Below are 27,152 nucleotides of genomic sequence, written 5' to 3'. Positions count from 1 at the left end.
GCATTTCACGAGAAAACCAATGAAACCTCTTTTCAAACCTCAAAGTTTTGAAAAACGGAGTTGTAAGCGTTTAAAGTTTCCAAATGGGCCTGTTGCAAACTTTTGCTAGAGCAAAACTAAGAGTTGTTTCTTATAGTTAATGCCTCAAAAATCACGATGAGCGCATCGGCAAAGTCTGAAATGCACTCATAACTTCACAAACTGCGTAAGAAATTTGCGGTTTTTTGAGCTTCCCGCTTCAAAAACGATACTACGGCACAGGTGAACATTTTGTAAGAGGAGTCGTTCCATTGTCGGCAATAATCATCATAGCCGACGCCAATCCGCCAAAACACGTTTGATGGGACGAGATAACACCTGAACTGGATTAGACCAGATAACAATCGGTGTGTTAACGTTCATATTTTCCACGCCCGAATTGATTGACCTTGAACTCTCCTTGAATTACGCGCGGAACTGCGTGCAAGCGTCGGCCATGATGAATATCGCCGACGATGGAGCGACTCCTCTAACAAAATGTTCACCTATGCCGTAGTATCGTTTTTGAAGCGGGAAGCTTAAAAAAACGCAAATTTCTTACGCAGATTGTGAAGTTATGAGTGCATTTCAGACTTTGCCGATGCGCTCATCGTGATTTTTGAGGCATTAACTATAAGAAACAACTCTTAGTTTTGCTCTAGCAAAAGTTTGCAACAGGCCCATTCTGGCCGACCTCTCCTATTGACTCGGTCCACTGTGCGGCGCAGCGCCGCGCGACTCTCAAGGCCTCTTACAGCGGAGTCATACATCGATTACGGGGGTAAATGAACCCCCCCCCCCCCCATATCTCCGCCCTCCGACGAAATTCGCTCACGGACTGACGACAGAAAAAACGCATGGGGCCGTAATTACAGTCCAAGGTTCGAAGTATCCCACGGTTAACGTCAAAAATATCTCGGGAATTCCTAAGATCGGGGACGGACTCCTTCCCTGCTTGATTTGAACGTCAGAGGTGCGAGGATTCAACGAAGAAATCACTTCGAGTAGAATTTTCAGCCTGTTTGCTGTAGGATTGCTTCATTTTCCACTTTGCACAAGACGCGGCGTCGGCATTTGCACCGAAACAATTGCAAGTAGGGAACACTGAAAATGCAAGGACGGAGATACTAATGCTGGCCGGACGACTCACGATCAAACGTTGAGCACAAAGAGGGTCGTCTAGTCTGTAGATATACTTATTTTTTCCACATTTTGCGGCAATTCACTCATGAAAAAACCTCGACAAACTCCAACCAAGGTAGAACTTCAAGAAATAAAATATTTCAACATCAAAACTTGAAGGAGGAATCTCCTAAAGCGTAACGCGGAATAAGTCAGCCCAAAACTTTCGTTTTGTTTCCAACTGCACTCCGTCCATCCATCGGATACTTCAAATCGTCCGGCGAACTGCCGACTACTACGTTACGATACCACCAAAAGTCGTAGACGAGGACATTTTGGAAGTTGTGTTGTTTCCACCAATTCCGATATCGGGGATCAGACTCGAACCCCGCGACGATGGGTGGTGAAGAAGGGGGGGAGGGGGTTGAGCAGGGTATCGATTCGGTGCGGGTTAAAGCTCGGGGGTCCACCGGCCCATGTGCTCAAAATGTTAGAGTTCAAGGTCCGATGCGCACCGTGTCGACCGCTTCCGCGTCTTGAGGAATTATTGATTCGGCATAACGAACACATCAGATTGAACTCGGATCGCTATCGTTCAACTCAGTCAGCGTCGATAATGTTCACACGGAAACTCGAGTAAAAGACTCAGTCATATGTTTCAGTGAGCTCGACTGAGCACACTGAAAAAAAAGTTACTAGCTATGTGGACATACCGTCCGTTCCGGGCTCAGAAGCCGACTGATGTTCCGGGTACTGGAGCCGTAGCTTCGATTTCTCCCGAGTGCTACGCCCGAAACTATACTGCCGTGCTAAGAAAGAACGCCGTATGAACATTCGAGAGTTGCCAAATTTCCTTGAATAAAACATGTATTTTTGAGGAAAGTTATGCAGATTCTTCCTTGAAATTTTCAGTAATTTTAGATTAAATCGTGAACAAAATTGACTGAAATGTTTGAGGAAAAATATTCACAATTTTCTCAGTAAATTCGGTTTTTATCGAAGGAAACTTGGCAACGCCTGAAGGTTCATCCGGCGTTCTTCCTTAGCACGACAGTATAGGCCTATGAGCCCGGAACGCGGACGGTACGTCTGAGTATACCTAGAAACGGCTCCCACGGCCAGAGTTTTTACTTTCTCGCTCCCATAGGGTAGAGAGGAAGTATTGTCATCCTCCAAGAAAAAAAAAAAAAAAAAAGTTGAAATTTCATCATTTCTAGACGTTTGAAGGTCCCAGGAGTAAAAATAACCATACTTGAAAAAATGTGTGTCCGTCCGTGTGGCGTCCCCCAAATCTGTGTACAGCGATATCTCAGAATCTATCTGTTCGATTTCATTCAAAATTGGCACAGGACACCATATCTATGGTCTCCTTATGCACGTCCAACGATTTTGAGGTACGCTAAAATTTGGGGGGGGGCTACGCTCAATTGTCCATTTTTAGCAAAATCACACGGAAAGCTCATTTTGAGGGACTGTAAATTTTAAAAAATGCCTTTAATTCTTTAAAATTGGGCATCAAGCACATCACCTTGGTCATTAATTTAAGATCCTAAAAGATCTTTGGACTAAACTCAAAATTCAAGGGATTACGAGGCCCAAAAGTAGGGCACTTTGCTCCGCGACATTCCACAAACAACTCATTTTCAAAGACTGTAAATTTGAAAAAAAATGCCTTTCATTTCTTCGAAAGTTGGCATAAGAGCACCACCTGGTTCAATAATGTAAGTTCCTATGAGGTCTTTGGACTAAACTAAAAATTGAAGGGTTGCGCGTCATATAGCGAGGAGAGCACTTCGGTCACACGGAGAGCTCATGGACTGTAGATTTTGAAAAAAATGCCTTTAATTCTTTGAAAGTTGGCTCAAAAGCACCATCTGAGTCATTAATTTAAGTTCCTAAAGGATTCTTGGACTAATCTCATAATTGCAGAGGGGCCGATAGGAGACGCTCAATTCTCTGATAAATGAGTCGGAACGCTTCTAGATAATAGCAGCAAACGCTTTGAGTCAGGTGAAACCTAGGAATTCAAATGCATTATATAATGCATCATATACTATTTCCAAAATTACTCCGTAGGTATACACAAAGCAAAATTAGACAACTAATTAGGTACATACTCACATTACAAAGGTACAATGAATCATCAAGCTAACGCCAAGAACTGACACTTAGATCTTTATTAAAAACTAATATGTTTGTTGTTAATGAATTCAGAATCCCGGCAGATTCCATCTTTTGCGGTTCCTTTTTACGAGGTACTAAGCACAAATATAATATAATAATTCGGCACAAATATGACTGATTTAATGCTTGTTAATAAAGGAGGTTATAATTGTTATAACCTGTTTGTTGACGTTTGTCGACAGCAGCAAGGAGATCGCGCGCAGCGCTCTCTATTGTTTTCGCTTTGAATTACGGGAATACGCGGTAAGGAGATGGCGCTCCTGGCGGGCAAGTGGTGAACCTTCCAGCAGGTAGATTCGCCCGCCAAATTTAAAATTTGGGAGATGCTAAGCGAAAACCGTTTAGTTTTAAGACTATTTGAACATCGAATAGTCATTCTACCCATTCAAGTAGATATTTGATGGCTTTTGACCGTGCTTAAGGAGAGATTATAATATAAAATCGTATCTGAAGTATGATGTCAATGAATCTAATGGATCCTAATGAATCGTAGAAAAGCTAAGATTTTTACGGATCGCCATCTTTGACAGGAGGCTTTGTTAATCACTTACATATTTAATTGAAGATGCCTCATAAAATCAACAAGTCGAGTCCGAATATATGAATTCATCACATATCGCGAAGACATTTACAATAAAGTTCAGTGGTTTGAATAAAAATTTCATAACTATTATCCTGTGATCAAAATTCCGATCAAACTTTATGATTTTGTAAAATTGGCAGTATTTTTCTAAATATTCCAGTAAAAGTGTCTATGCCGGCGCGAAGCGCCGGCTCGAGCGAGAAAGTCCCGTGCGGTCTCCGCACCAGTCCGCTAAGCGGATGGGGGGGCGAAGCCCCCTAAATGCCGGCGCGTAGCGCCGGTACGCGGCGCGATAAATTGGCCGGAGGCCAATTTTTTTTTCAGTGCAGAAGATACAGTCCTGTAAATTGGCTTGGAAATGGCTTGAAAATCACGATGGTCACATTGAAAGATCTCTGAAATCCACTCATTAGGGCGCGCTTTGCGTCATTTGAAACACGCTTTTTCAAATGTCTCCCCGAAGACCCCGATCTCCTTCTTTTACAGCAACTTCGACCTCATAGTTTTACAGGTTTCCCAGAGCTGCAACGCAAATTTGGGGAAAAGTTCTCAAGTTGAGTGAAATTTTCGACAAAAAGGATCTTCTTATGGGCTGCTGTTTGGATCGTTCAACTTGGTTCATCTTCTACTAACGAATTTTTCACTGACACTTTTCTCTATCTTGTTCTCCATTATTCTATGACGGCAGTTCGAATTTCGTCGGCTGCATATTGCAGGCAAAGCTGCGAAAGCCGAATAGAATGACAGGGTTCATACTCCCTATTACCGGAAAATCCGAACTGAACAGTCTTACTGTCGCTCCCGCTGAAGTCCTCAAGACTCGATCACTTTCTGACTAATCAAGCTCGAATCCCTCGGATCGTGGGCGCACGGCCGAGAAACTACAGGGCATAAAAATGTAAATTTGTGATCGATGGGTGACATTATGACAAAGGAGCACGAATTTTCCGGGGCTCCACGGGAAAAAGGTTAAGGGATCCAGTCGTAAAGCTGATTTTACGGCGTCGTTTCAGTGTTACAGCTAGGAACGAACGGATCGGGACGGATCCGAGACGTCTGGGTAAGGTCAGGGACGGGAAGCTTTCAGCCCCATAAAATAGTCCCGATGAATGCTTCCGTCGGCGAATTTATGAGCCACGAGATTGCCAGGTTATGTACTAAAAAGCAGGTACTTTACACGGGCATCAGTGGGGGGAAAAGCTGATCTTTCAGCACGATCTGATACCAATGATTGGACTCGATCGCTTTCTTCAACTGCGAAGCATTGCGCCCCGATCGATTAGGTCAATCAGAGTCAATTCCAAATTATATACAGAACGCACGAGGGGCGGGGGCGGGTTCTCATGGAAGTAATCGCCTCCTCGCGGGATTATTGGCCTTAGATGGACTAGCTCTTATTCCACGTATTCAATTAATTGTACAAAAGGTATTTTCAACTTGAACTTGGTATTTAATACAATTGAACACTAAGGGATGAAGAGGGAGAAGAGGCATGCGTTGCCGTGAGAAGGGCATGAGGAGGGAAAACCATGACAAAATATCAAAAATGCATTAAACCTGATCAAAAGTAGGTTAAATTTCAAGTGTAGGATACCTCTTGTAACCTTTCCCCTCAGATTTCGGCCCGACTTCGGCTTGGTCTTCCACATTGGCGAATCCAGCAAATTGGCAACACTGTTTTTCTCCATTAAAACTGTGAAAATATATCGATTCTTGGAGGGACCAGGTGCTCCGACAAGGAATCGATTAAATACCATAGGTTTAAATGGAGGGAGTTCGGTGTTGCCGAGTTGCTGGATCCGCCTCTATAGTCTTCCAACTTAGAAGATCAAGACAAAGAAGAAAAACGATGAGAAGGTAGACAAATAGGGCCGGATTAAGGGGGTAGCCACATGGGCCGCGGCCCATGGCGGCAAATCTAAGGGCGGCAAAAATTTGAAATTTTTTAAAGTGTAGGTATAAAAAAAAATCGAATTTATAAAAACAAAATTATAAACGAGAAAAGGCGACAAAATCTCTCATTTCCTGAGGGTATAGTAATTTCTAATTTTGCCGTCTCTTAGTGATATAAGAGATAGCACCTTTAATTATTCAAGTTAAGAGAGAAACCAAACACGCAATTTGGCTTGGAACGGCGCGACTTAGAGAGAAATGATGACGAGGACTTGAGATGCAAAGGAGAAGCCCTCGGGGCAGCGATCGGCATGTAACACATGTTAGCGCCTACAAGACTGCACGAATACTTCACGCATTGCATCAAACACAGTGCTGTCATTGCGGTCAGCGTGAAACGCACAGCGCCTACAAGAATGCATGAATATTTCACGCATTGCGCCAAACACGATGCGGTCAGCTTGAAACGCATAGCGCCTACAAGACTGCGTGAATACTTCACGCGTTGCGTCCAACATAGTGCGTTCAACAGCGGTCGGCGTGAAACGCATAGCGCCTACAAGACTGTCGGAATACATCACGCATTGCGCCAAAAACACGGCGCGGTGGCGGAAGTTAAAGTCATTGATCCACATTTATATTTGTTCTTTCATAATTTTTTCGTTCATTTCTTATGAACGGAAGGCCATGTCCAAACAGAGATAGGTTTACGGAACTTAACTTTCGCGGAAAGTTCCGTGAACTTTTGCTAGTAGTGTTGATAGGGCTTTCCCAAAAAATGTGTTCAACACGAGTAAATGCGTCTTATGCACCCCTCACCTGCTGACACGTTCATTTGATGATTTTTATCGAGTTTCAAAACGAATGAGAAGGGGACGGCAAAATACAAGCTGCCCATGGGCGGCAAGTAGGTGAATCCGGCCATGTAGACAAAGGGAAAATAGGGAGAGGTATGAGAGGAGACGAACGACGAATAAATTTTTATTCCTCTTTTCATTCTTCTTATTCTCTTTTCTCTCACTTTTCTTGTTTCCGCCCCTCCTCTTCTCCCAGATATTTTTTCCTCTTCTCCTTCTAAATCCTCATGTCCTCCTTCTTTCTCCTCGTCCTCACCTTCTTCCGATTCTGCTCCTCCTATCTCTCACACATCCTTATCTGAGTCCGTCAAACTAGAACTAAGCAGCCTCATTCTCGCCTAACGGTTACGAACAGAATCCAGGCTTCAGCGCTTGAATGAGTAAAACTCGTCAAGTTGAGATTTCAGCATCAACAGCTCGCGACGGACATGTGGTCAGTCCTTCACCCTCCTCAGCCCTTCTTTTGTCTTAATAATCCTTCGTTTGGTCCTTCACTCCGGACCGAGAACCGGTAATTTCCCGCCATCATCGGCAACGCCGCGCCGAGAGAGAGAGACGACAACGGTGGATCAATTATGAATACGAGATGGCTAGCGATCGCAGAGGGACGGCGACGCACAATAATTGGGCCACTCAACGGGGGAGGTCGCACATAATGTGGGAACTTAGAAAGCTGCTGATATCTTCGTCAGTACGAAACGTAGAACTTGAGTCCATTGGTTTTTCTCGGAAAAAACCCCTTCAGGACGCACCCTTTGAAACATATAATAGGTAGATAAGTAGGTATCAAAATTGGCAGTATTTCGTACCAAAAAATTTAGGTCCAATTTCTCTCGAAGACTCGTACCACCGTGCGACGGAGCGCGGGGCAAGAGGCGGAGAGTGGCGAGAGCAAGCAGCTCGGTGCCCCCGACACAGAACAAGAATTTTTCCGAACATCTTTACTCGAGTGCGGCAATGGCGCGCACTGAGAGACACATCCACGTCGATAAAGAAATAAACGTTGCCAAACGCCGAGACAACAGTCCGTGCGGCGCACGAGTTCGCACGTAGTTGACGTCGGGAACTGTGTGGCGTGCGGGGGGGGGGGGGTGTCTCCCCCAATTCAAATTTGAGGACTGGCTATATAATCGGCAGGAAGCGATCATTCTATAAAAAAAACAAAACCGATCAAAAACGTCATGAAGCGCAGATTTCTGATAATTATACGGGGGAAGGGGGGAGGACGGTTGACTCAAGTCGAGCATAACCTTTCAGAAAAAGTTCAAGGCTGCTTCTACCTTTCATAGACGTAGGAAGGATCGAAAAACCGAAGAAGAATTCGTGGACGGTCTCCAACACCCAGTTCTGAAAGCTTCTTCGTCGTTCCGTACAGAGCAGGGATCGTGATGAGAGAATAACGGATGCTGATGAACCCTTGGACTTGCCTTTCATCTCTTCATTGGAGAAGTCCAGAGATCCAGGAGGGTCCATCGAAGATTGGTATGGTCATCTTCGGCTATCTCTAGAGCTCCAAAAATGGCGGACGTTGGGACCGGATTTAGGTTGGAATGACAGAAAATGGGATTTCGTTCCCTCACAGCACCACAAATTCAACACAAATTACCAAATATTCCGCGTTCACTCGGTTAAACAACTAATTTTGGGCATCATATGTGGGGAAACAATATACAGCATCGGCCCTCTAATAGCAGAATAGCAGAAAATACTGTATCATCACCCATCAAAAATTGGAGACAGCCCCCTTCCCTTCCCATCTATTTCGGATTCTTAAGGGCCTTCAAGAGACCAATTGGACGACATTTCGCAATTAGAAACTACAATTTCTGGCTCATCCGTGCAAACACTTCACGTGCACAGGGAAATTAATGGTGCACACGCTGTTCTGAACTGACAATGAGCCAGAAATTGTAGTTCCAAATTCCAAAAAGTCCAACTGTCCCCGCTACTCCAGTCTCCACTAAACTTGTGTTTCTTGGGAAGCGGGAGCTGTGCGATACTACTTACCGCGGTCTCCGGTGAAAATTTCAAATTACTACAAAAAAAAAAAAAAAAAAAAAAAAAAAAAAGACGCATTTACGGGCGTTAAACAACTCATTAGCCTACGTATGGTAGATACAATTCACATCTTTAGTTCGAACAAACTGACGCAATGAGCATCGCGAAACGGCAACGCTGTCAGCCGGGTAGGCGCGCGAGGTGCGGACGGAGTTCCGCGGTGGAAAAAAAACCCAAAACAAAACTGAGCCCGGTGAGGGGGAGGGGGGTGGCAGGGGACGCCGCGCGCCGGCTCGCCGAAGTAGGGGAACCCTCTCCGTGACGTCACACGGGACGCTGGCTGCTGCTGCTACGCGCCGTGACGTCGAGCGGCGGCCGGCGGTATAGCGTGGCGCTACGTCAGAGATTAAAAGCGGGGAGCTCGTCGCGACGCGGGGGTTTCGCGTTTTCGCGCTCCGCTCCACAAGTGGCGGTTCGCGACGCGTGCGTCACCGTCCGTCGCACGGTGGGCCTAGAGTCCCTTTATACTGAGAGTCAAGACAATTGGAATCCATTTCTGATTGGTTCCCGTATTTTAGGCCTCCACAGTGTCACAAACGGGAATAAAGATTACATTTTCACCAATTGCAAAGATTATAATCTAGAATGGACCAGGGAATTACGGGTTCGGCAAGGAACAAACAGAATGAGAGGAGGAACGGAGAAAGGCATTTGAGAATGGGCCGATCAAAGATTACGAAAAACGTTCAATTTCTGTAATCTTTATTCCCGTTTGTGACATCCATGAGCCGAATTGTCTTGACTCTCAGTATAAAGGGACTCTAGGTGGGCCGGGCCACCGTTAAACGCCGCCACTTGAAAGCAGAGAAGACATGCGGGAAAGGGCGAAACGCGTGGTTCGAATATTTCGACTTCCAAGTACGTAAAATTGCATATCCGCGAAATGAGGGAGAACTTGAACACTTTTCGGCTAACTCGGAGAGTTTAAAGCTGAGTAAAAAAGGCGGCTGGGACGAAAAACGTGGTACAGCTTTAACGACTTCAAAGTACGTCAAATTGCATATCCACCAGATGAAGGAGAACGTGAACTCTTTTCGGCTAACTCGAAAACTTCAGCATAGAGAGGACAAGTTGGATGGGGCAAAGTTGAGTCCCTTTGTAGAGAGAGTTGAGACACTGATAGATATCGCAAAAGGGGAAAAAGATAACACAAATCGAACGTTTTTTGTAACCTTAGCTCAACCCGTTCCCAAATTCCTACCTCCGTTCCCTCTTTCGTTCCATTTGTTCCTTACCGTACTCCCATTTCCCGATCCATTCCAGTTTATTATCTCTGCAATGGATGAAAATGTAATCTTTATTCCCGTTTGTGACACTATGAAGGCCTAAAATGCGGGAACCGATCAGAAATGGATTCGCATGGTCTTTACTCTCAGTATAAAGGGACTCTAGGGGGGCAAAACAAGTGATACGTCTATTTTGACTTGCAGGAGGAAAAAATTGTGTATCCTTAAAATGAAGGAGAACAAGGTGTTCTATCCATCCCAACTAATCGGTTCGTCAAACGCAGCCTTCGGTTCGCACAACCGATATCGTAGCAAGCCCGTAAATAATCCGTCAATCTTGAACTCGGTCATGCAATGTGGCGCATTAAAATTTTGAGTGACTTCTGATTTCGAATACATTTTTCAAACAAAAACTGAAAGATTTATAACTGAGTTTGTTTTCACCTTTATAACGTAGTCAGTTATAGCGAGCAACTCTCGTATTGCGTTTGGCGCAATGCGAGAAGTATTCACGCAATCTTGTAGGCGCTGATATGCGTCGACGCCGACCGCACTGTTTGGCGCAATGCGAGAAGTATTCCTGCAGTCTTGCAGGCGCTGATATGAGTTCGACGCTTACTGCACCTAGAGTACCTGTATAGGGAGAGTAGCGACAGATCGGTTCATGGAGGGCTTAGGGCCCAAAAGTGCAGCCACCCTTCTGAGCAACTTCTAACACACAAAATTTCACTGCCAGCCTACAGATTTCAATTCTAACCAAGATGGCTAAGAATGTATATAAATGAGCGTTCTTTCGCAAAAATAAGTAAATTTATGCAAAAAGTAAACCAAATACATGCTTTCTAAACGACGGTTCGTAACAATTGTATTTGTAAATCGCTCTGTACATTCGAAATTCATAGGTTGGCTGCCCTTTTGGGCCCTAACTTTATTCGCGGAGGCATCGGTGAAGGCCTGATGGACTTTCGGAGTTTCAGATCTGTCGCTACTCTCCCTATACAGGTACTCTAACTGCACCGTGTTTGGCGCGATTATTCGAACTCGCGTTAGGATAATCGCGGCATCGAACGATGGGGATTAAGAGGCCCATGTTGTTTTTCGAAGTCGTATTAGCATTCCAACGTTGCCGCGTCAGAGAAAAGCAAAAATAATCAGGGAAAAATCGAGGAAAGTCAGGGTCTTGCTGCAAGACTTATTGATTTTGGCCGCGCAGGGACGACTCGGCTCCCATTGTGCGCTTGGCGGGCCCGTATTTCGTGTCGCCGGTGCCGATGCTCGGTGCGGCAGCGACGCGCAACTTGCATAATTCCCCGCCACCGCACAACTCCCTCTATCCGTGCATACTCAGATTCCCCTTTTATCCGATGCCCCGGTGCAGAAAGCACGGTGCGTTTACTCGTAAAACGCGAGCTTTCGAAATACTCCGGCATGCCACACTTATTGACAATCGTCGTTTCCGATAGACTGATTTAGTGGCTATGTCATTCGATAGATCGATGTACACAATGGTTCAATTGTAAACAAAAACATTACCTCAATCTCTTCTTCTTCTTTTGCTGGTTTAATGGCTAATATTCCAATTGAGGAACAATATGACCTCGATCTCAAAAATTCGACCCTGAAATAAGCCGTTTTAATTTTACCCAGAGACCCTCTACTAGTATCATGCAAATGGTGTAAGCTTTTACTTTCGGGACTTCAATATTCAACTGTTGACCTACCTACTTGGTTGATGATGGTTAAAAACATGCCGGCAGTTTCGTTTTGCAAACTTACCGAAGATTGGGAAACTTGTTTGGTTCATGACGTCACCCGAAGCTCATTATTCACCGAGTAGGTAAGTCGAACAGCCGAAGAAAGAGTGATGACTGTTGCTCCCTTGTAATTGTCCAAAAGTAAGTGTTGAATCCCCGAAAGTAGGAGCTTCCACCTGTCGCCAAGAGGCCAGTGGAGAGTCTCTTGACTCTGATGATACCGCTCTTTGAAAGCGCGGCAAAACCAATCAACATTCAAACGGGCAAATAAGATTTCTATTATTTTATACAGCTGTGTCGCATGACTTAGCCACTAATCATCAGTCAATAAGGGAAGTTTTTGAAGGCCCTCTCAGAGGCAAAGACGCTAGCTCATGGGCACAGATTGGAAAGAGGGATTGACCGGGCGGCGGGCTCGGGTGTTTCTGTTTACAGGGGCAGTGCTTGCGGGAAGAAGCTCGCTCGGGGAAGATGTAAAGTGCTCTGACACTTCATTGATTAGTTACTTATCTAAACATCTGTCTCCCCTACTCCCGTTTCGTCCCTCGCTCGCCGCGGCGCGGCGCTGGGCGCTGGGTGGCGAGGCGCGGTGCGGCACATGTCCTCCACGGTAGGAGCGGCGACAGTCACCTACCCTTATAAAAATAGGACCGATTTCTTGCTCCTCGATCGACTCCCCTATCGCCGCCGGATCTCTTCCGTGTGTTGCCGTCCAATCTATTTATATCCTCATCTCGTCAGTGCGTCACTTCATGTTCGGCTATCGATTGGTTTCGAACGCTCCTCTGACTCGGAGCCACGCTTTCACTCTTCCGCGTCTTTCGGGCACTTTACATTTTCTTCCGGGCGACCTTTCCGATGTCTTCGACTCGGGGTTTCCGATAAACAATCCGTCATCGACGCCACACTGTCATCATATGAGCTCTTAACCCTGGTCGAGCAGAATCAGAGTCACAGTTTTCACTAGTGTGAGGCAGTAGAAGAGGTGTAAGGGAATGAAGAAACAGAGAAGGACGTGGAAAAGGTTGAGGAGGAAGATCAAAGAGAGAGAAAGAGACAGAGGTTTAAAACAAAGGAAGAGAGGTACATTACACTGCCTCTTTATCGTCTTTTTCTTCTGCTTCCTTTCTTCATTTTTCTTTCCTTTAGACTTCTTCATATCATTATTTCTCCTCTCCTTCCCTTTTACTTCAAGAATTTTTTTCCTCTGTTTTTTCTTTCTCTTGCTACACCTTCCTACCGCACTCCTTTTGTCTCCCAGGCACTTAGCCCGGATTACGTTTCGGGAGGGGTGAAGAGCTGTGCCCCCTCAAAATATGAGGAGTCCGGGGTCCTCCCTCGGAAATTTTTTTGGAAAAAAACCCTTTCATTTCCAGGTCAAGCCCCCCTGACCACGTGCCTGTTGCCTCCTAAAACAGCCGACTAAAAATCATAGTCAGACTGGGGTTAATAGCTTGTATTATGACCGTGTAAAGACGGGTTCGTCCTCTAGAATCTCGTATCCGTTTCTCTCTAACATGTTGGCATTTCTAGATCATTGCTAATGTGCTCTCACAGCTCCCGATCCAGATGGAATTTTGCGGTTCAAATTCGTCCAAATGAGGGGAATTTCATGAAAAAGTAGAGTTGAGCTGCGATTTGACGGCGAACGCCTTGTCTCCACGGGATTTTTCCCAAGTTCGAATCGCAGGAATGAAACTTCTGGGATTTTTCCCCGTTAAACGACATAACAAAATTTCTTCTCCTTCTTTTCAAGTCGTTCCTGGGACTCCACAATGACTCTTAGTTGGCACTGTGATTAGTATTAACTAACTCAATATTTTCCCCAACTTCGCAAGTGAGGTTTTTTCCTAATAGAGTCCCTTTATACCCAGAGTTAAGACAACTCGATTATCAGCTGACTGGCAGCCGGCCTTGGCTGGCCATGGAGGCAGAAACGAGTGCACCCTAACGAACGATATTGAGGGATAAGGACCAGAAATCCTGCGATGTCTGTCACACAAAAACAACATCAACAAATTGATCAATTAAAAAGAGATGAGATTAGTTTGTGAATAATTTCTTATTCTGTTTTCATTTTGGACCGATGGAAATAACAATTTACTCTTGATAAACCACAATTAGGTGATATTTCCATTATTCTTGTTAACATTCTAGGTACCGCCATCTTGGTGCACTCGTTTCGGCGTCCATGAGCAAGAACCAATCAGAATTGAATTTTTTTTAGGCCACTTCCAGCCCAAGCAAAAGTGAGTTGTCTTAACTCTGGGTATAAAGGGACTCTATTTCCTAAGACAAATCCCATGAAACGTTCTGTGGAGACAAGGCCGAAGAAGGAAAGAGAAATAGAGACGGGCTCGGGGTACTTACCGGTGGAGAGAAGTTCGGGAGCAACAAGGCCGGAGAGGTCGGGCTCCTCGCCGTACCAGAAGATCCAAAGCTCCTTGGCGGCCAGGAGGGAGAGGGGCGGCGCCACCGTCCGCGAATGGGGGAGCCCGATGGGGTCGAAGAGCCCCCCGGGCCCGGGCCCGACGCCGACGGGGGTCTGCTGCTGGGCGCCGACCCTCCTCCAGACGCACAGAATGTCCGCCGCCAAGCATTTCGAGAAGCTCGCCAACACCGGGTCCTGCAGCGGCTCGGGGTTGAACCCGCTCTCGCCCCATATGCACTTACGCCATTTTATGCCACATAAGTCCGTCTGAAACAAAATCAAAAGGCAGACACGTTAGTGGCAAGTCATTTTCACGAAAAATCCGCTCTTGAGATTTCCAACGTATGATGGATAAGGAGTGAGGACACGATAGAAATCCCAAGAAAAAGAGTAGAGAAGAGATAGGAAGAAACAATTTTTAGACCATACTCAAGATTCGCCTCTGGAAGTAGAGCCGGATTAGCCGAGGTGCCGCTAGGTTGCTCCAACTAGGGTTCTCCCTAGGCGATTTTTTTTTTTTAAATTCCAGATCCTCTAGGAGTCAGAGCCTAAAAGACGGATTCGAAGAGACTCTGGGCTCTAGGCCTAGAGTTCTGAGTGTCATGGGTCCCTTGAATTTCAGGATTTAGGACCCCGAAGCGCTAATCGGGTGCCGCCTGAAAAGTCGGTATCGCTTTCCTGAACACAGATAGCGCCTGTAGAACGCGAGCAAGAGAAGGATCTAGACACTTCGACCGGGGGTGGAGGTGAAGAGGGTCTAAGGGGTTTTCTCCAGAAAATTTTCAAATTCCGCAGCATCTAACATGCAGTTTACATTAGTATGTTCCTTCCTTCCATTTTTTTCTTCCATTCTTTCGATCTAACAGGGGGGAGGGGGGAGGGGGGGGGGGTCCCCATTGATCCGCCAATGATGCCGTGAGCTCGGAGGCGCAGGATCGGACGCACGGAGCGGCAACGGCACGCGACTGCGGATGAATGAAGACACGAGCGGGGCGGGGGCGGAGCCAGCGGGCGGCGGGAGGCGGGGAGGGCACGATCGGATCTCGGCGAGAAACGCGCAGGCGGCCTCGTCGGGGAATGTTATCGGCGTCGCGACGCGCGCCATGCCATGCCGTGCCGCTTGGGGAACGGTGGCGCTGCCTCGCGGATCCCCGGTGCAACTCCCCCCGTTCCGTTCAGGTTACAACGATCCGGCCGTGAGGGACCCAACGAGCGATAAGAACCGAGTTTTGCCCTACTTCCTGAATGCAGCTCGCGGCCTTCCGAGTTCCATTGCAGGTTCCATTTCCCACCGGTCGGACACCGAATACCTCTCTTCTCGAGAACCTAGGAGTGCCGCCGTGCCGACCAGAGCTCCCATTCCATGTCCGTCAAGAGTTTCGGAATTCGGATCTTTTTCGTTCCAATTTATCCTACTCCACGAGCATCAGAAGTTCCGGGATTCCGCTCAGATTTTTACAAAAGTTCCGGAAAACGCAAACAATTTGGTAACTTTCAACAATTCCGGGGAAAATTCCGGAAAATCTCGAAGGTTCCGGAATTCGGAACTAGTTCCGGGAGATGGGAGCACTGGTGCCGAGGAACAACGCCGTGTAAACAATAAGCCGCTGCCGAGCTGTTTCGTATCATTCGCATCATTTTCGTATTATTTTTTGAGAAGGGTCATGAATATCCTCACAGGGAATTTTCAGCAACATCAGAATAAGTTGCTAGTAACATTCTATAAACATTATGAAGGATAATTACTATCCAAAAGTTTTCCCGAAAATTCGTTAATTATGGAGTTAAATTTGGCATCGACTGAATGTTTCTACGGCGGTCTTCCTCCGCACTCTAGCATCGGTCCTGAGAATTATAACGGAGAGGTTTGGCCTCAGTGTCTAGCTGAGCGGCTCATCTCTTAACGGCGTCTTCGTTGGTGCATTTGATTTACGACGTATTGCCATCCGAATGCACGTGATAAGCTGTCGCACAGTACTCATCCAGAGCTACCCAGGGATGGACTATTCTCATAAGGCACCAAGACTGCCGTACTAAGAAAGAACGCCGTATGAGCATCCGAGAGTTGCCAAATTACCTTCGATAAAATGTTTATTTTTGAGGAAAGCTATGAATATTTTTCCTTGGAATTTCCAGGAAATTTAGGTGAAATTGCGAACAAAATAATCTGAAAAATTGCAGGAAAAACGTTGACAAATTTTCTGGAAAATTCGTGATTTATTGAAGGAAATTTGGCAACGCCTGAAGGCTCATACGGCGTTTTTCCTTAGTACGGCAGAAGAGACGTATGGCTGAGAACTTGGAGCCACGAAGATTTGTCAGCTCGGGACTTGGTCGAGTTGAATGCTTGGAGCCGAAAATTATACATGATAAGAGCGAGTCGACGGAAGAGGACAGAGTTGCCGACGGAGAGCCACGATTCAGGAGAAAATTGCTGCGAGCCCCCGGCTTCCTCCTTCATTGAAATTCTCTCGATCGGACGGCAACGTGAACGTCGCGGAGGTGGGGGGTACGGAGCCCGGGTCGGGAGGGGGCTAAGCCATGACTCCCCCACTTACGTCCCGAACGGCGTCGCGAGCCGATGACCTCGACAGCTCGCCGCGCCGCGGCGCTGCCAGTCGTCCGAGCCGGGAAAAATCCGCGCTTTCCCGCCGAGCCCCGAGCTGCGTCGCGACGCCCGGCGTCGACGCTTCCGTCTCTCCCGACTCCGCTTCGGTTTCTTCCAATCCGAAACATTTCTCCGGCCTCTAATTTACCTCCCCCTCCGCAATGAGTTGGCGATGCCGATGACAAGGGACCGTCGAGGGGGGAGGGGGGGGGGGGGCGAGCAGCGCAACGCTCGTCGGCGGAGAGTGGTGGGGGGCCCCGTGGCGTCGACTGGTGATGCTATTTGTCAGCGGGTACGGTACCAACCGTGATCCGTACCTGCGAATGATTTAATTTGCCCCTCTGTTGCCGGGTTTAAGGCAAAACCGATCGGAGCCAACGCGCAGGGTAACCCCGCAGAACCGGTTATGGAGGGCGGGAGGAGGGTGAAAACTCCACGCCTGACCTTCATCTCCGTTTCAACTGATGAGTTTCGTTCGCCGATCGTTACGGGAACGTAAACATTCACACCTAACTACATTGTCGATATTTAGGCAAATGGCTTGGACTCTTACGCTACTTGGGATGGTGGATACCCCGCGAAAAAGCTTCCGACACTTTCATCCCCTCACGCTCATATTATACAGAAAGATCCAAAGTGCCGCACCGAGTGCAGGACCCCTGCCCAGTTCCTGCCCCTCATCAGGATGCTCCCCTTCAAATTTGCGGTGATTCCCAAAGTCGCTTTTATTGACCTAGAAGCACGAATTTTTCAACCTTCACCTCAATTAGCTCCAAAGTTATAATGGTGGGGGAATTTCGAGTCACCCTGTATAACAGTATTCGGCCAAACTCGGCCACGAGGGTTCCGGGTGAACCTTATGTAGAGATCACCGTGGACACAGTTAGAGATCCAGGAGCCAAATCCGATGGGTATATTTCTTTCGAGCCTGATTTGCTTTAAGCAGACCCAAAAGACATGAAGAAGGAGTGAAATTCGCACAGAGACTTAGATCCGGAGCTGGCGAGAAGGAGGCCGGAGTCTTCGGCGACACGAGAGGTCGGACATGAAATTCTCCACTAAAACTGCAAATTTTGATGTTTTCTCGTCATACTTTGAATTGAAAGGGGTGCTTCAAGAAGAAAATTTCAGAAGGAAACAAATGAAGCCACTGGTAGAGCCTCAAAGTTTTGTAATGAAAGAGTTACGAGCGTTTAAAGTTTCTAAATTTTGTCCGACCTCCAGAGTGTCTACAGGTTTTTGAAAACCAATTTCAGGACCTTCTCAGAACTTTTTTTTGGAGCCTCGGCGTATTTTTGCCAAGTCAGGGTCTACAACTTACTGCTAATTTTGATAAAAATCGAGTCCATCCTCATGAAAATTGCTGATGGCTGAAGGAATCCATGATATGTATGTATAATCGGGGACACTTTTCTACGTGATAAGTGATAACTGCACTTGTACTCGCGAAAACCGTGAATTTTTAAATTTTTCGTGACCTCGAGTTAAATTTCTGGACTTATTCGTGACTTCGGGACCGGTCATGCAAATTCCGTACTTTTTCAGGACTTTCGGGACCTGTAGACAGACCTTCCACATTGATTCGATCCACCGTGCGACGGTGCGCGGAGGAAGTTCTAGAACGTCGGAGGAGCCCGCGATCCGCGGTGAGCGTGGGGCTTTATTGCGACATGACGGGAACCGAGGATGAAAGATCGTGGTTCGCCGAGACTGCCGAACTTTCACCGGCGCGGCGACCGCAGAAAAGTTCCGAGAGCCGCGGATAAAGCACGGCGGATGAATAAAAAGGAAAGTCAGCTCGTTGATCCATCCACGCCGAGGCGCGGTGCACGGGAAATGAGGGCGCGCCGAGATCGGTGCTCCCGCCGAGTTCGAGGATTTGCGCTTCAGAAATCAGAACATCCCATCTTTCCTATTCAACGAGAGATAGAGTGCCTCCGTTCGGTTTTTCGTTGAGTACCTTTATAGAGAAGGTAAGGACACGTCGAAAAGTTGGAGACGAGGTTTCATCAGGTCATCTAGCTCTTGGAGCCCTAAAGGGCAGCCAACCTATGAGCTCGAATTATCCAGAGGTACTAATTTTCACAATTGTAGGATACAATAGGATTTTTACAATTCTGCATTTTCTAAAAGCAAAATTCCCTTACATTTCTCTGATTTCCCTGCCACATTTCGGTGAAAGTCCCTGACAATTGAGAATATGCCAGATGGTAAAAAGACATACTTAGAAATAGTTTTTACGTATTTTGTCGTTCGAAATGTCGAGCCCATTCTGAAAAGCAAATAAAGGTGACTTGATACTTTTCCCCTGACATTTCCCAGTTTTCCCGGAATTCCCTGACTGTGGCAACCATGGATAGCCATCACGTTGGAGCATAATTGTCGGATCAAGCTCACCGATTGACGACGCCGAGCTGCAACTGGGGCCGCACAACGAGACGTGCGTACCCCCCCCCCCCCCCCTCCCCAACTGCAGGGATGATGTCCCAGGGGGAAGGGGGGCTGGGGGACGAGCAGCGAAACCAAGGAGGATCCAGAGACCGAATGTGCCAGAGAACCAGAGAGCCGGGCGGCCGCGGGCAGTCAGTCGGTGTCGTCGCGGTCTCGCGGTGCGAGGTGATTGACCCGCGTTCCTCGCGCTCTCGGCCCTGGAACGTGGAAGATGGACCGCCACATACGCGCCGTCAGCTCCGTCCCCGGCAAGTCGCGGCTAGACCACAGTGCGCTGAGGGGAAAACACCGTACAAGCATTCCAACGTTGCCGCCTTCATAAAAAAAATTGATGCTTCGAATGCTGCTTTAAATTCGTTGATTTAAAATCGCTGCTTGAATGAAACTTGATAAAAAATTAAAATTAGTTTTTCTTCCGATAGGCTCGATCCAAATTGCACGGATTAAAATTTTCCTTAGATTTTGGGTAGGAGTTGTACGAGTTTAGACAAAAATCCACTTTAAAATTGATCAAATTTGGCAACGTTCTAATATTCATACAGCAGTAGACATCATCGTTTCCACTCCAAGCTTGAGATTTACGCCTTTTCTTCAAGACGCTCTTCGGCCGTCTTCGCGCGGTGAAGATCGATATGAGGCCTTGGGGATGGGAACACTGGTCCACGCTCAACAGTCTAAAAAATTCCTGTACCAACGGAAACATTTTTCAGAGACATAATCCAAAGCAGAAACTGAAGAGGTCTCCTCAAGTTAAAACGAGGTCTTGGAAAGGAAAATGTCTGTGTGTAACGGAATGAAATTTGTCATTTAACCGAAAAAATTGTCCGGAACGAGATGGAACATAATAGTATGAGGTTTCCAAAAAGGCTGGGAGAAACACTGAAGTTACAAGACGCATCACGAAAAAGTTCTCAACTTCGACGCAATTTTCCCAACATACCAGGTTGCGAGGTCCAGTGATACATTCGATAAGGCAGCTAATTTTTACTGCAGCACAACGAGCTAAAATTCCTAAATGCCTTTAGAATAGTTCGGCCGCGACTATGCACCAAGTTGCGGAGCCTTGGCACCGTTGCAAACCTGGATCGCGCTCGTTGCGAAAAATACCTCGATTTCCGAGCGGAAATGTGGCAATGCAAATTGTTATTGTTGCGAGTGCCTACACACGGGTCGAGGCATTGGTGCTAGAGTCGTTGCTGCCTATACCTCCGTTAGCCCCGGAGAGCACATAGTCATACGGAAAACGGGGCCCGCCTGGAAATCGAGATACGTCCTTGCGTCGGAAGAACGGCCGAGCGTTGCCGAAGAAGAGCGAAATTGAATACCGACGCGACGGCACAGCGCACATTTAAATGATCAAATACTGTGCGATCCAACAACAATCGTCCAGACAGTCCGTAAATCCAAGAGCCAAGGCGACCGGACTGAGTTTCGTCGCGTTCTTGGAGAGGGGGGGGGGGGGGGGGGCAATAGCCACGTTATGCGACGTGCATTAACGAGTTGTGAATGCAAGCACCGCATCGATGCCTGGGATGATGCGTTGACGTACTGGTGCATCCGCGGTAGAAAGCTGATCGCTGACAAGAGAACACGACGACACTGACGAGGGAGATGCCCAAAAACCCAAAATCAAGTCAGTAAATGGTTCAGAATCTGTGATACCCCCCCCCCCCCCCCTCCATGTTGGATCCTGCTCTCCCTCACCCCCACGAGATTTGTCAAAAACTCTAGATCCCCTCCTTACCTTTAAGGTAGGGCTTTTTCTCAGTTTCCACTTATATTACATAATCTACGCTTTTTGGGGTTTGCGCTGAAATTGAGAACGCCCTTGCGCCAGAGGGGCGACAGTTGAACATAAAACATGAACAGGGTGTTGACTAAAACAAGCTAGCCGAAAATCGGTACTTTTACAGTGCTTTTTCAGTACATTCCCAAGAAATTCAGTGCCTCCTCCACAGGAAAATTCAGCACTTTTTCAGTACCAACCTCCAATTGACGAAAATCGAAAAATTCCAATAATTTAAATTTCTCGCCCAAGTTGCAACAAAAATGACAAAAAATAAAAAAATTCCGGACCTTCTGCGGAATTTTCGCGCTTTTCCAGCACTTCCGTACCGCCCTTGAAAAATCAATACTATTCCCGGAATTTCCGGACTTGTCGACACCTTGCATGGATGGAAATAAAGTGGAGGAAATTACGGAATTCTCTATCGCGATGGATGACGCCATGCACCGTACTTTTCGATGATCACCGTCTCCGTTCGCATTGGGCGTAAAAAATTGGCGTTTGAACGGATCATTTCATTTTCCTCGATTCTGCACAGTAAAATAATCAAAACACGGTTCTGCGACTGGCCCATTTCTCCGCGGACGACGGCGCGAACTTTCCTGGCGAGGAGTCTAGGGAGAAACAACAGCGGTGCCGTAACGGAGCGTCGTACAGTGAAACGACTTGTTTGGGCGTGAATTCTTTTCTTGAAGCTGCAAATTTTGACGCTTATTTCGTCACGGCAGGAATATCAAGGGGCGCTTCTTGAAGTAAATTCCACGAGAAAACCAACGTAGCTGTTGTTAAAGCTCTGAGTTTTGTATTGCCGAAGATATGTGCTTTTAAAGTTTCAAAATTATGTCCGATGTCTAGCGACGTCTCGTTCGTTTGTGCGTCAGCGTCGAGTCTGTTGAATCCAAGTCCCTGACATTCGGTCTCCCTCTCCGGTGCTTCTCTTCGCTTGCATTACCCATTTACGTGCCGAACCTTGACACACAAGTTTCAATGCTAGCCCGCTCTCGAGGACCCGTGCGCGAAACCGGCACAAAAATCACCGCCTCCCATCCGTCCAGTCCAGTGGCGAGGCGTGAACGATCGATTTTCGATATTTCCCCATTTGAATCGATGGTGAAGAATCGAGCGTTAAGCAAACACCACGTTTATCGATCCTTTTCCATAGGTTTAAATGGCAGATTAATCGATGTATCGAAAAGCACGCCACGTTACTGATCAAGTCGCCGAGGCTCTTTGCCTGAGTCAATCCTACCATCGGACTTGATTTTGCAATAGATCGTATTCGATGGATCGAACAGGTGAGATTGGATGGATATCGATTGGTTCAACATGTGAACATAGCCTCAAAAGTCAATTTAGAAATTTAAGGTAACGGGGCTTTAGTGATTGAATTATTATTCTTTCGAGTACCGAATGGCAATGAAAAGTGAAATTATTAGGCATTTTCTCATTTTTGGCATTTCCAACTTAAATCTTAAACTTTTTGTTTGAGGTTATGTTCTATTGTTTTGAACCCGACGATACATCGAACCACCATCGAATACGATCTATTAGGACCTAAAATTTGTGACCCATCCTCAGAAACAGTTATGTGCATTGGAAAGCTAGTGGTACATATACGTTGTTCCTAAACTGAGCTAGAAATTAAAGTCCCCGATTGCAAAATGCGGTCCAACTCATCTGTACCGAAACAGCCGATGGACGAAAGAGATAGAGATCCTAAAAGAGAGACGCCTCTCGTTTGATTAGCAATCGCGAATCAGAACAGGGTTTCGCCCTATTAAACGTATGCGAAACAATCGATATTCATTGAGTAAAGGTGAAGCCTGCCTAACCTCACCCGGAATTCGCTTTTGATGCTCAATTAAAATGCATATAAAACGCCCTGCCATATTCAAATTTTCCCCGCGGCCCGCCTCGTACAGGGTTGCCAGCCAAATTATTTTTTTCCATTCCCTGACTTATCCCTGATTTTCCAATATTTTTCCCTGACTTTTAAGTATGGATCTGACGCAGTCTGTTAAAGTGAAATTGATCCAGTTGATCCCGCAACGCGAGCCCGAGACCGCCCGCGCCTAATTCCACGAAAAATCAGAAAAATCCCTGACCAACACCGAAATTCCCTGACTTTTCCCGGTTGATTTTTTTCCCCTGACTTTTCCCGGTTTTCCCGGTCGCTGGCAACCCTGCTCGTACACATAATCGGTGAGATTACAAATCAGTAAATACGATGCTGAAGCTAACGCGCGGAAGTTGCGCTCAGTGGTGTGTCGTCCTTAGCGATGAATCGATCGATCCCCCGATTAACCATCGGAGAAGTATCGATCGATCCCCCGATTAACCATCGGACAAGTATCGATCGATCCCCCGATTAACCATCGGAGAAGTATCGATCGATCCCCCGATTAACCATCGGAGAGGTATCGGTCAATAAGGTAACGGCAACCAACACCTCGATAATCGATTCTTCAGCAGAGCTACGAACGGGAAATCGATAGCCGATGCTGCCGCTTCCACTGTGGTTGCGCGAAACCGCAACGCCCGCGCCTTCGCGCGCAACTGACGGTGAGCTCCGGGTGTGAATGGGGCCCGAAAGGCGTTCAGGGGCCGCAATAAAATCCGACGACTGCAATGTGGTCCAGATAGCGTTCGCCGAGTGCAGCGCGGTGCGTGGCGGGCGTCTCGACGCCTCGCAGGGTTGCCAAGCGCAAACGATCAAATAGTTAGTTACTGCGAAACGAACGAACTAAACAAGATAAAAGACCCTCTACCAGTATCTTGGCAATGGTGGAAGCTTTGAATACATATGTATGAGCGAAATAGGAGTGCAGGGGGTCTACTAAAACAGGCTGGCCAAAAATCAGTGCGTTTACAGTACTCTTTCGGTACATTCTCAAGCAATTCAGTACCTCCTCAACAGAAAAATTCAGTACTTCTTCAGTACATCCAACAGACGAATTTCGAAAATTTTCAAAAATTAGAATTTCCCGCTCAAATTACGACATAAATGGGAAAAAAACCCGGACTTTCTTGCGAAATTTCTTCACTTTTTCAGTACTTCCGGGCCGCCCTTGAAAAATTAGTACTACTTCCGGACTTTCCGGACTTGTAGACACCCTAGAGAAGTGACTGTTGCTCCCTTATAATTGTCCATGAGGAATTGTTGAGTCCCCGAAGTAAAAGCTTCCACCTGTCGCCAAGAGGACAGAGGAGGGTCTCTTGTCTCTGGAACTGGACTACATTTACAGGGAAATTATATGAAGACACTAAGCTCCATAGAGTGAGGAGGGAGGAGGGGGGGGAGGGGGTTCATCGCCAACTTGGACCTCCAACATGAACGATGGCCATGATGAAGGAGAGGTAACAAAGGAAGTGAACCAACATCAAGATCTACCTAAATCCCTGGATGCAATCTAAGTTTAAAGTTTAAATCAAAAAGTGACAGGTTAAGCCTGCAGACGCGAATTAGCCTTTGTTTCCCGGGGAGTAAATTTTCACGAATAAAATGACACTCGTTTAATTTAACAAACCAACATACTTAATAAACGCAATCAAACGTTTGAAAAACGCTTGAAGCTCTCGGAATATCCTGATCGACGGCCAATTTCCCAGATGACGTCGAATTTCCGCGTATTCTGCACATCACTGCCGAAGTGCGCCCCTCGGAACGGTTCCGCGTTCACGAGGGGGGAGGGAGGGACCGCACGCGCCACCCCCGGAGGTCCGTCGGCGACCGGGACCCAACCGGCAACCGGGCGGGGAAGAACATGGTAGTGGTGGAATATATTGGTCAAGGTCACGACAGAGCGGCCGCGGCGGCGACGACGCTGGAAACGGCAGTCGCCGATCGCCACGCGTTGGGGGGGGGGGGCGGGGAGGAATGGGAGGGGGCAACGCGAGCCGCGCAGCCGCCGGCGCCGGTAGGGCGAGCAGGAAGCGCTCCCGGGTGGGGGAACCTGTGCACCGACGCCCGACGCGGCGGCGTCTCCGCACGGCGACGTTGGACGCGAGTCACGACCGTGGGAGGTGTGGACACGGGGTCTCACGAGGACCCTTCAGGATCCAGAATACCTGCACGGAGAGAGAATCGTAGTGTGTGTACCGCCCTCCAATTGGTTCTTCTCTGGGATGATCATGGAGCTCTCGAGAACCGATGTAAACAAACCAAATCGACAGGAAATTGAATCGGTCAGTTACAAAAGAGCTCAAGCGCCAAAAATAAGAATTCGAGAAAAATTATCACAACCGTTATATTTGACCCCCTATAAATCTCAGAGCTCTAAAATATGAAAGAGATGAAATGACTTAATTTTACTATTCACTAACGTGCAATTATTTAAAACGGGTTGGTTCGTACAGTTTCTACTGTTTTTTCGTATTTTTATTACTGGTGCTTGAGCCCTTTCGTAACTGACCAATTCAGGGCCGGATTTACAATGCCGCCCCCTTCTCATTCGTTTTAAAACATCAATAAAACCATCAAGTGAACGTGCGGGAGGTAGCGGGGTGCATAAAACGCGTTTACTCGTGTTAGACACATTTTTTGCGAAAGCCCTGTCAACACTACTAGCAAAAGTTCACGGAACTTTGCGCCAAAGTTAAGTCCCGTAAACCTATCTCTTTGTGGACAAGGCCTTCCATTTATAAGCATTGAACGAAAAAATTAAGAAAGAACAAAATGTGATTTAATTATTTTAACTTCCGCCGCCGCTCCGCGCTGACCGCACTGTATTTGGCGCAATACTGGAAGTATTCCTACAGTCTTGTAGGCACTATGCGTTTCACGCCGACCGCTGCGCTACGCGCTGCTGACCGCACTTTGTCAAACGCAATGCGTGAAGTATTCATGCAATCTTGTAGGCGCTAGTATGTGTTACATGCCGACCGCCGCGCCGAGGGCTTCTCCTTTTCATCTCAAGTCCTCGTCATCATTCCTCTCTGCTCTGAGCTCCAGGCCAAATTGCATGTTTAGTCCCTCTCTTAACTCGACTAATTAAAGATGCTGTCTCTTGTATCACCGAAAAACACCAAAATTAGTAATTGCTATACTCTCAGGAAAGAGAGATTTTGTGCCCTTTTCTCATTGATAATTTTTCTTTCTGTATCCCATTTTTTTATACATACATTTAAAAAAATTGCAAAATTTGCCGCCATGGGCCGCGGCCCATGTGGCCACCCCCTTGATCCGGCCCTGGACCAATTCAATTATACGTATATCGAGGGCGAACTGCATAATGCTCGTGGAAGAAAAGTCGTCGTTTTCCTTGCGTAGGCGAACTAAAAAGAACGTAACTACATCTCAGTACTGCAAAATTCCCCTCGTCAATTGCATTATCACCAAGAGATTCTTGGGCATTTCTAACTGAAAATTCCCCAGATTTTTCGTCAGTTCTCGTGGAAAAATTAGAGAAAAATCGGGTAAAAATGTTACGGGTACATTCCTGTAAAAAATTGAATTGTTCCAGTCATTTTTTAACCTAAGAGTGGAGTTAACGTACCTTTGTCCGAGAAACGACGAAAAGGGTGTTCAGAGAGCGTTCATAAATTACGTAATACACTTTATCGACAGTTATGACCCCACGCCCCCATGTGAGGCTTCTTAACGCAACCCACTATCTTCATTTATAATTACCGAGCGTTTGCCGACCCCCTACCCCCCCCCCCCCCCCATTTAGATAGCAAAATAGTGTAAAACTCTTGAATATATATCTGGAGAAAATATGAAGTATATTTCATGATGGTGCGACAAAATAACGCCAAAGAAATGAGAATGATACATTATGGATTTATCGTTTTTTTACGAACACCAGAGGATTCCGTGACGCTGCACGGAAAAAAAAGGCCTGCTACCCGAGCGGACTAGTCCGTACCGGTTGCAGGAAAGTTCCTGTGAATATAGCGCTATAGAGGGTTACCGGGGTTGACGACTGTAATGGTACCTGTGAATTTGATGGTCACTATGCCGGAGTGGACAACCGCGAATGTCTCGCTAAGACGAACGCACTGTTCCTCCGCTGACCCAGAGAGGTCCGCTGTGAATACCGGAACTCCCGGTCGTTCATGCGGGCTTATTCGTTCGTTAGATCAGACCAAGACGAATTTTGTAGCAGAGCTAGACTGATGTAATCACAGTACCGAATTTCTTTTTCTTTCCCCTCCCCCCCTTCTCAGCCCTGCTGCTCCA

The 27,152-nt window shown here is 46.8% G+C and overlaps 1 protein-coding gene across 2 annotated transcripts in view; it reads right to left on the bottom strand.

The window, feature by feature from the left end:
• skd (mediator complex subunit skuld) overlaps positions 1 to 27,152 on the bottom strand; it is a 108,996-nt gene that overhangs the window by 48,544 nt on the left and 33,300 nt on the right. For both annotated transcript variants that reach the window (XM_019046934.2, XM_019046935.2), the window contains exon 2: positions 14,066 to 14,393. In XM_019046934.2, coding sequence (XP_018902479.2) covers positions 14,066 to 14,393 — 328 coding nt within the window. The remainder of the gene's footprint in view (positions 1 to 14,065; positions 14,394 to 27,152) is intronic.

This window comes from Bemisia tabaci, chromosome 1 (assembly GCF_918797505.1).
Source record: "Bemisia tabaci chromosome 1, PGI_BMITA_v3".
NCBI lineage: Eukaryota > Metazoa > Arthropoda > Insecta > Hemiptera > Aleyrodidae > Bemisia > Bemisia tabaci.
This window is presented reverse-complemented; position numbering and strand designations above follow the sequence as displayed.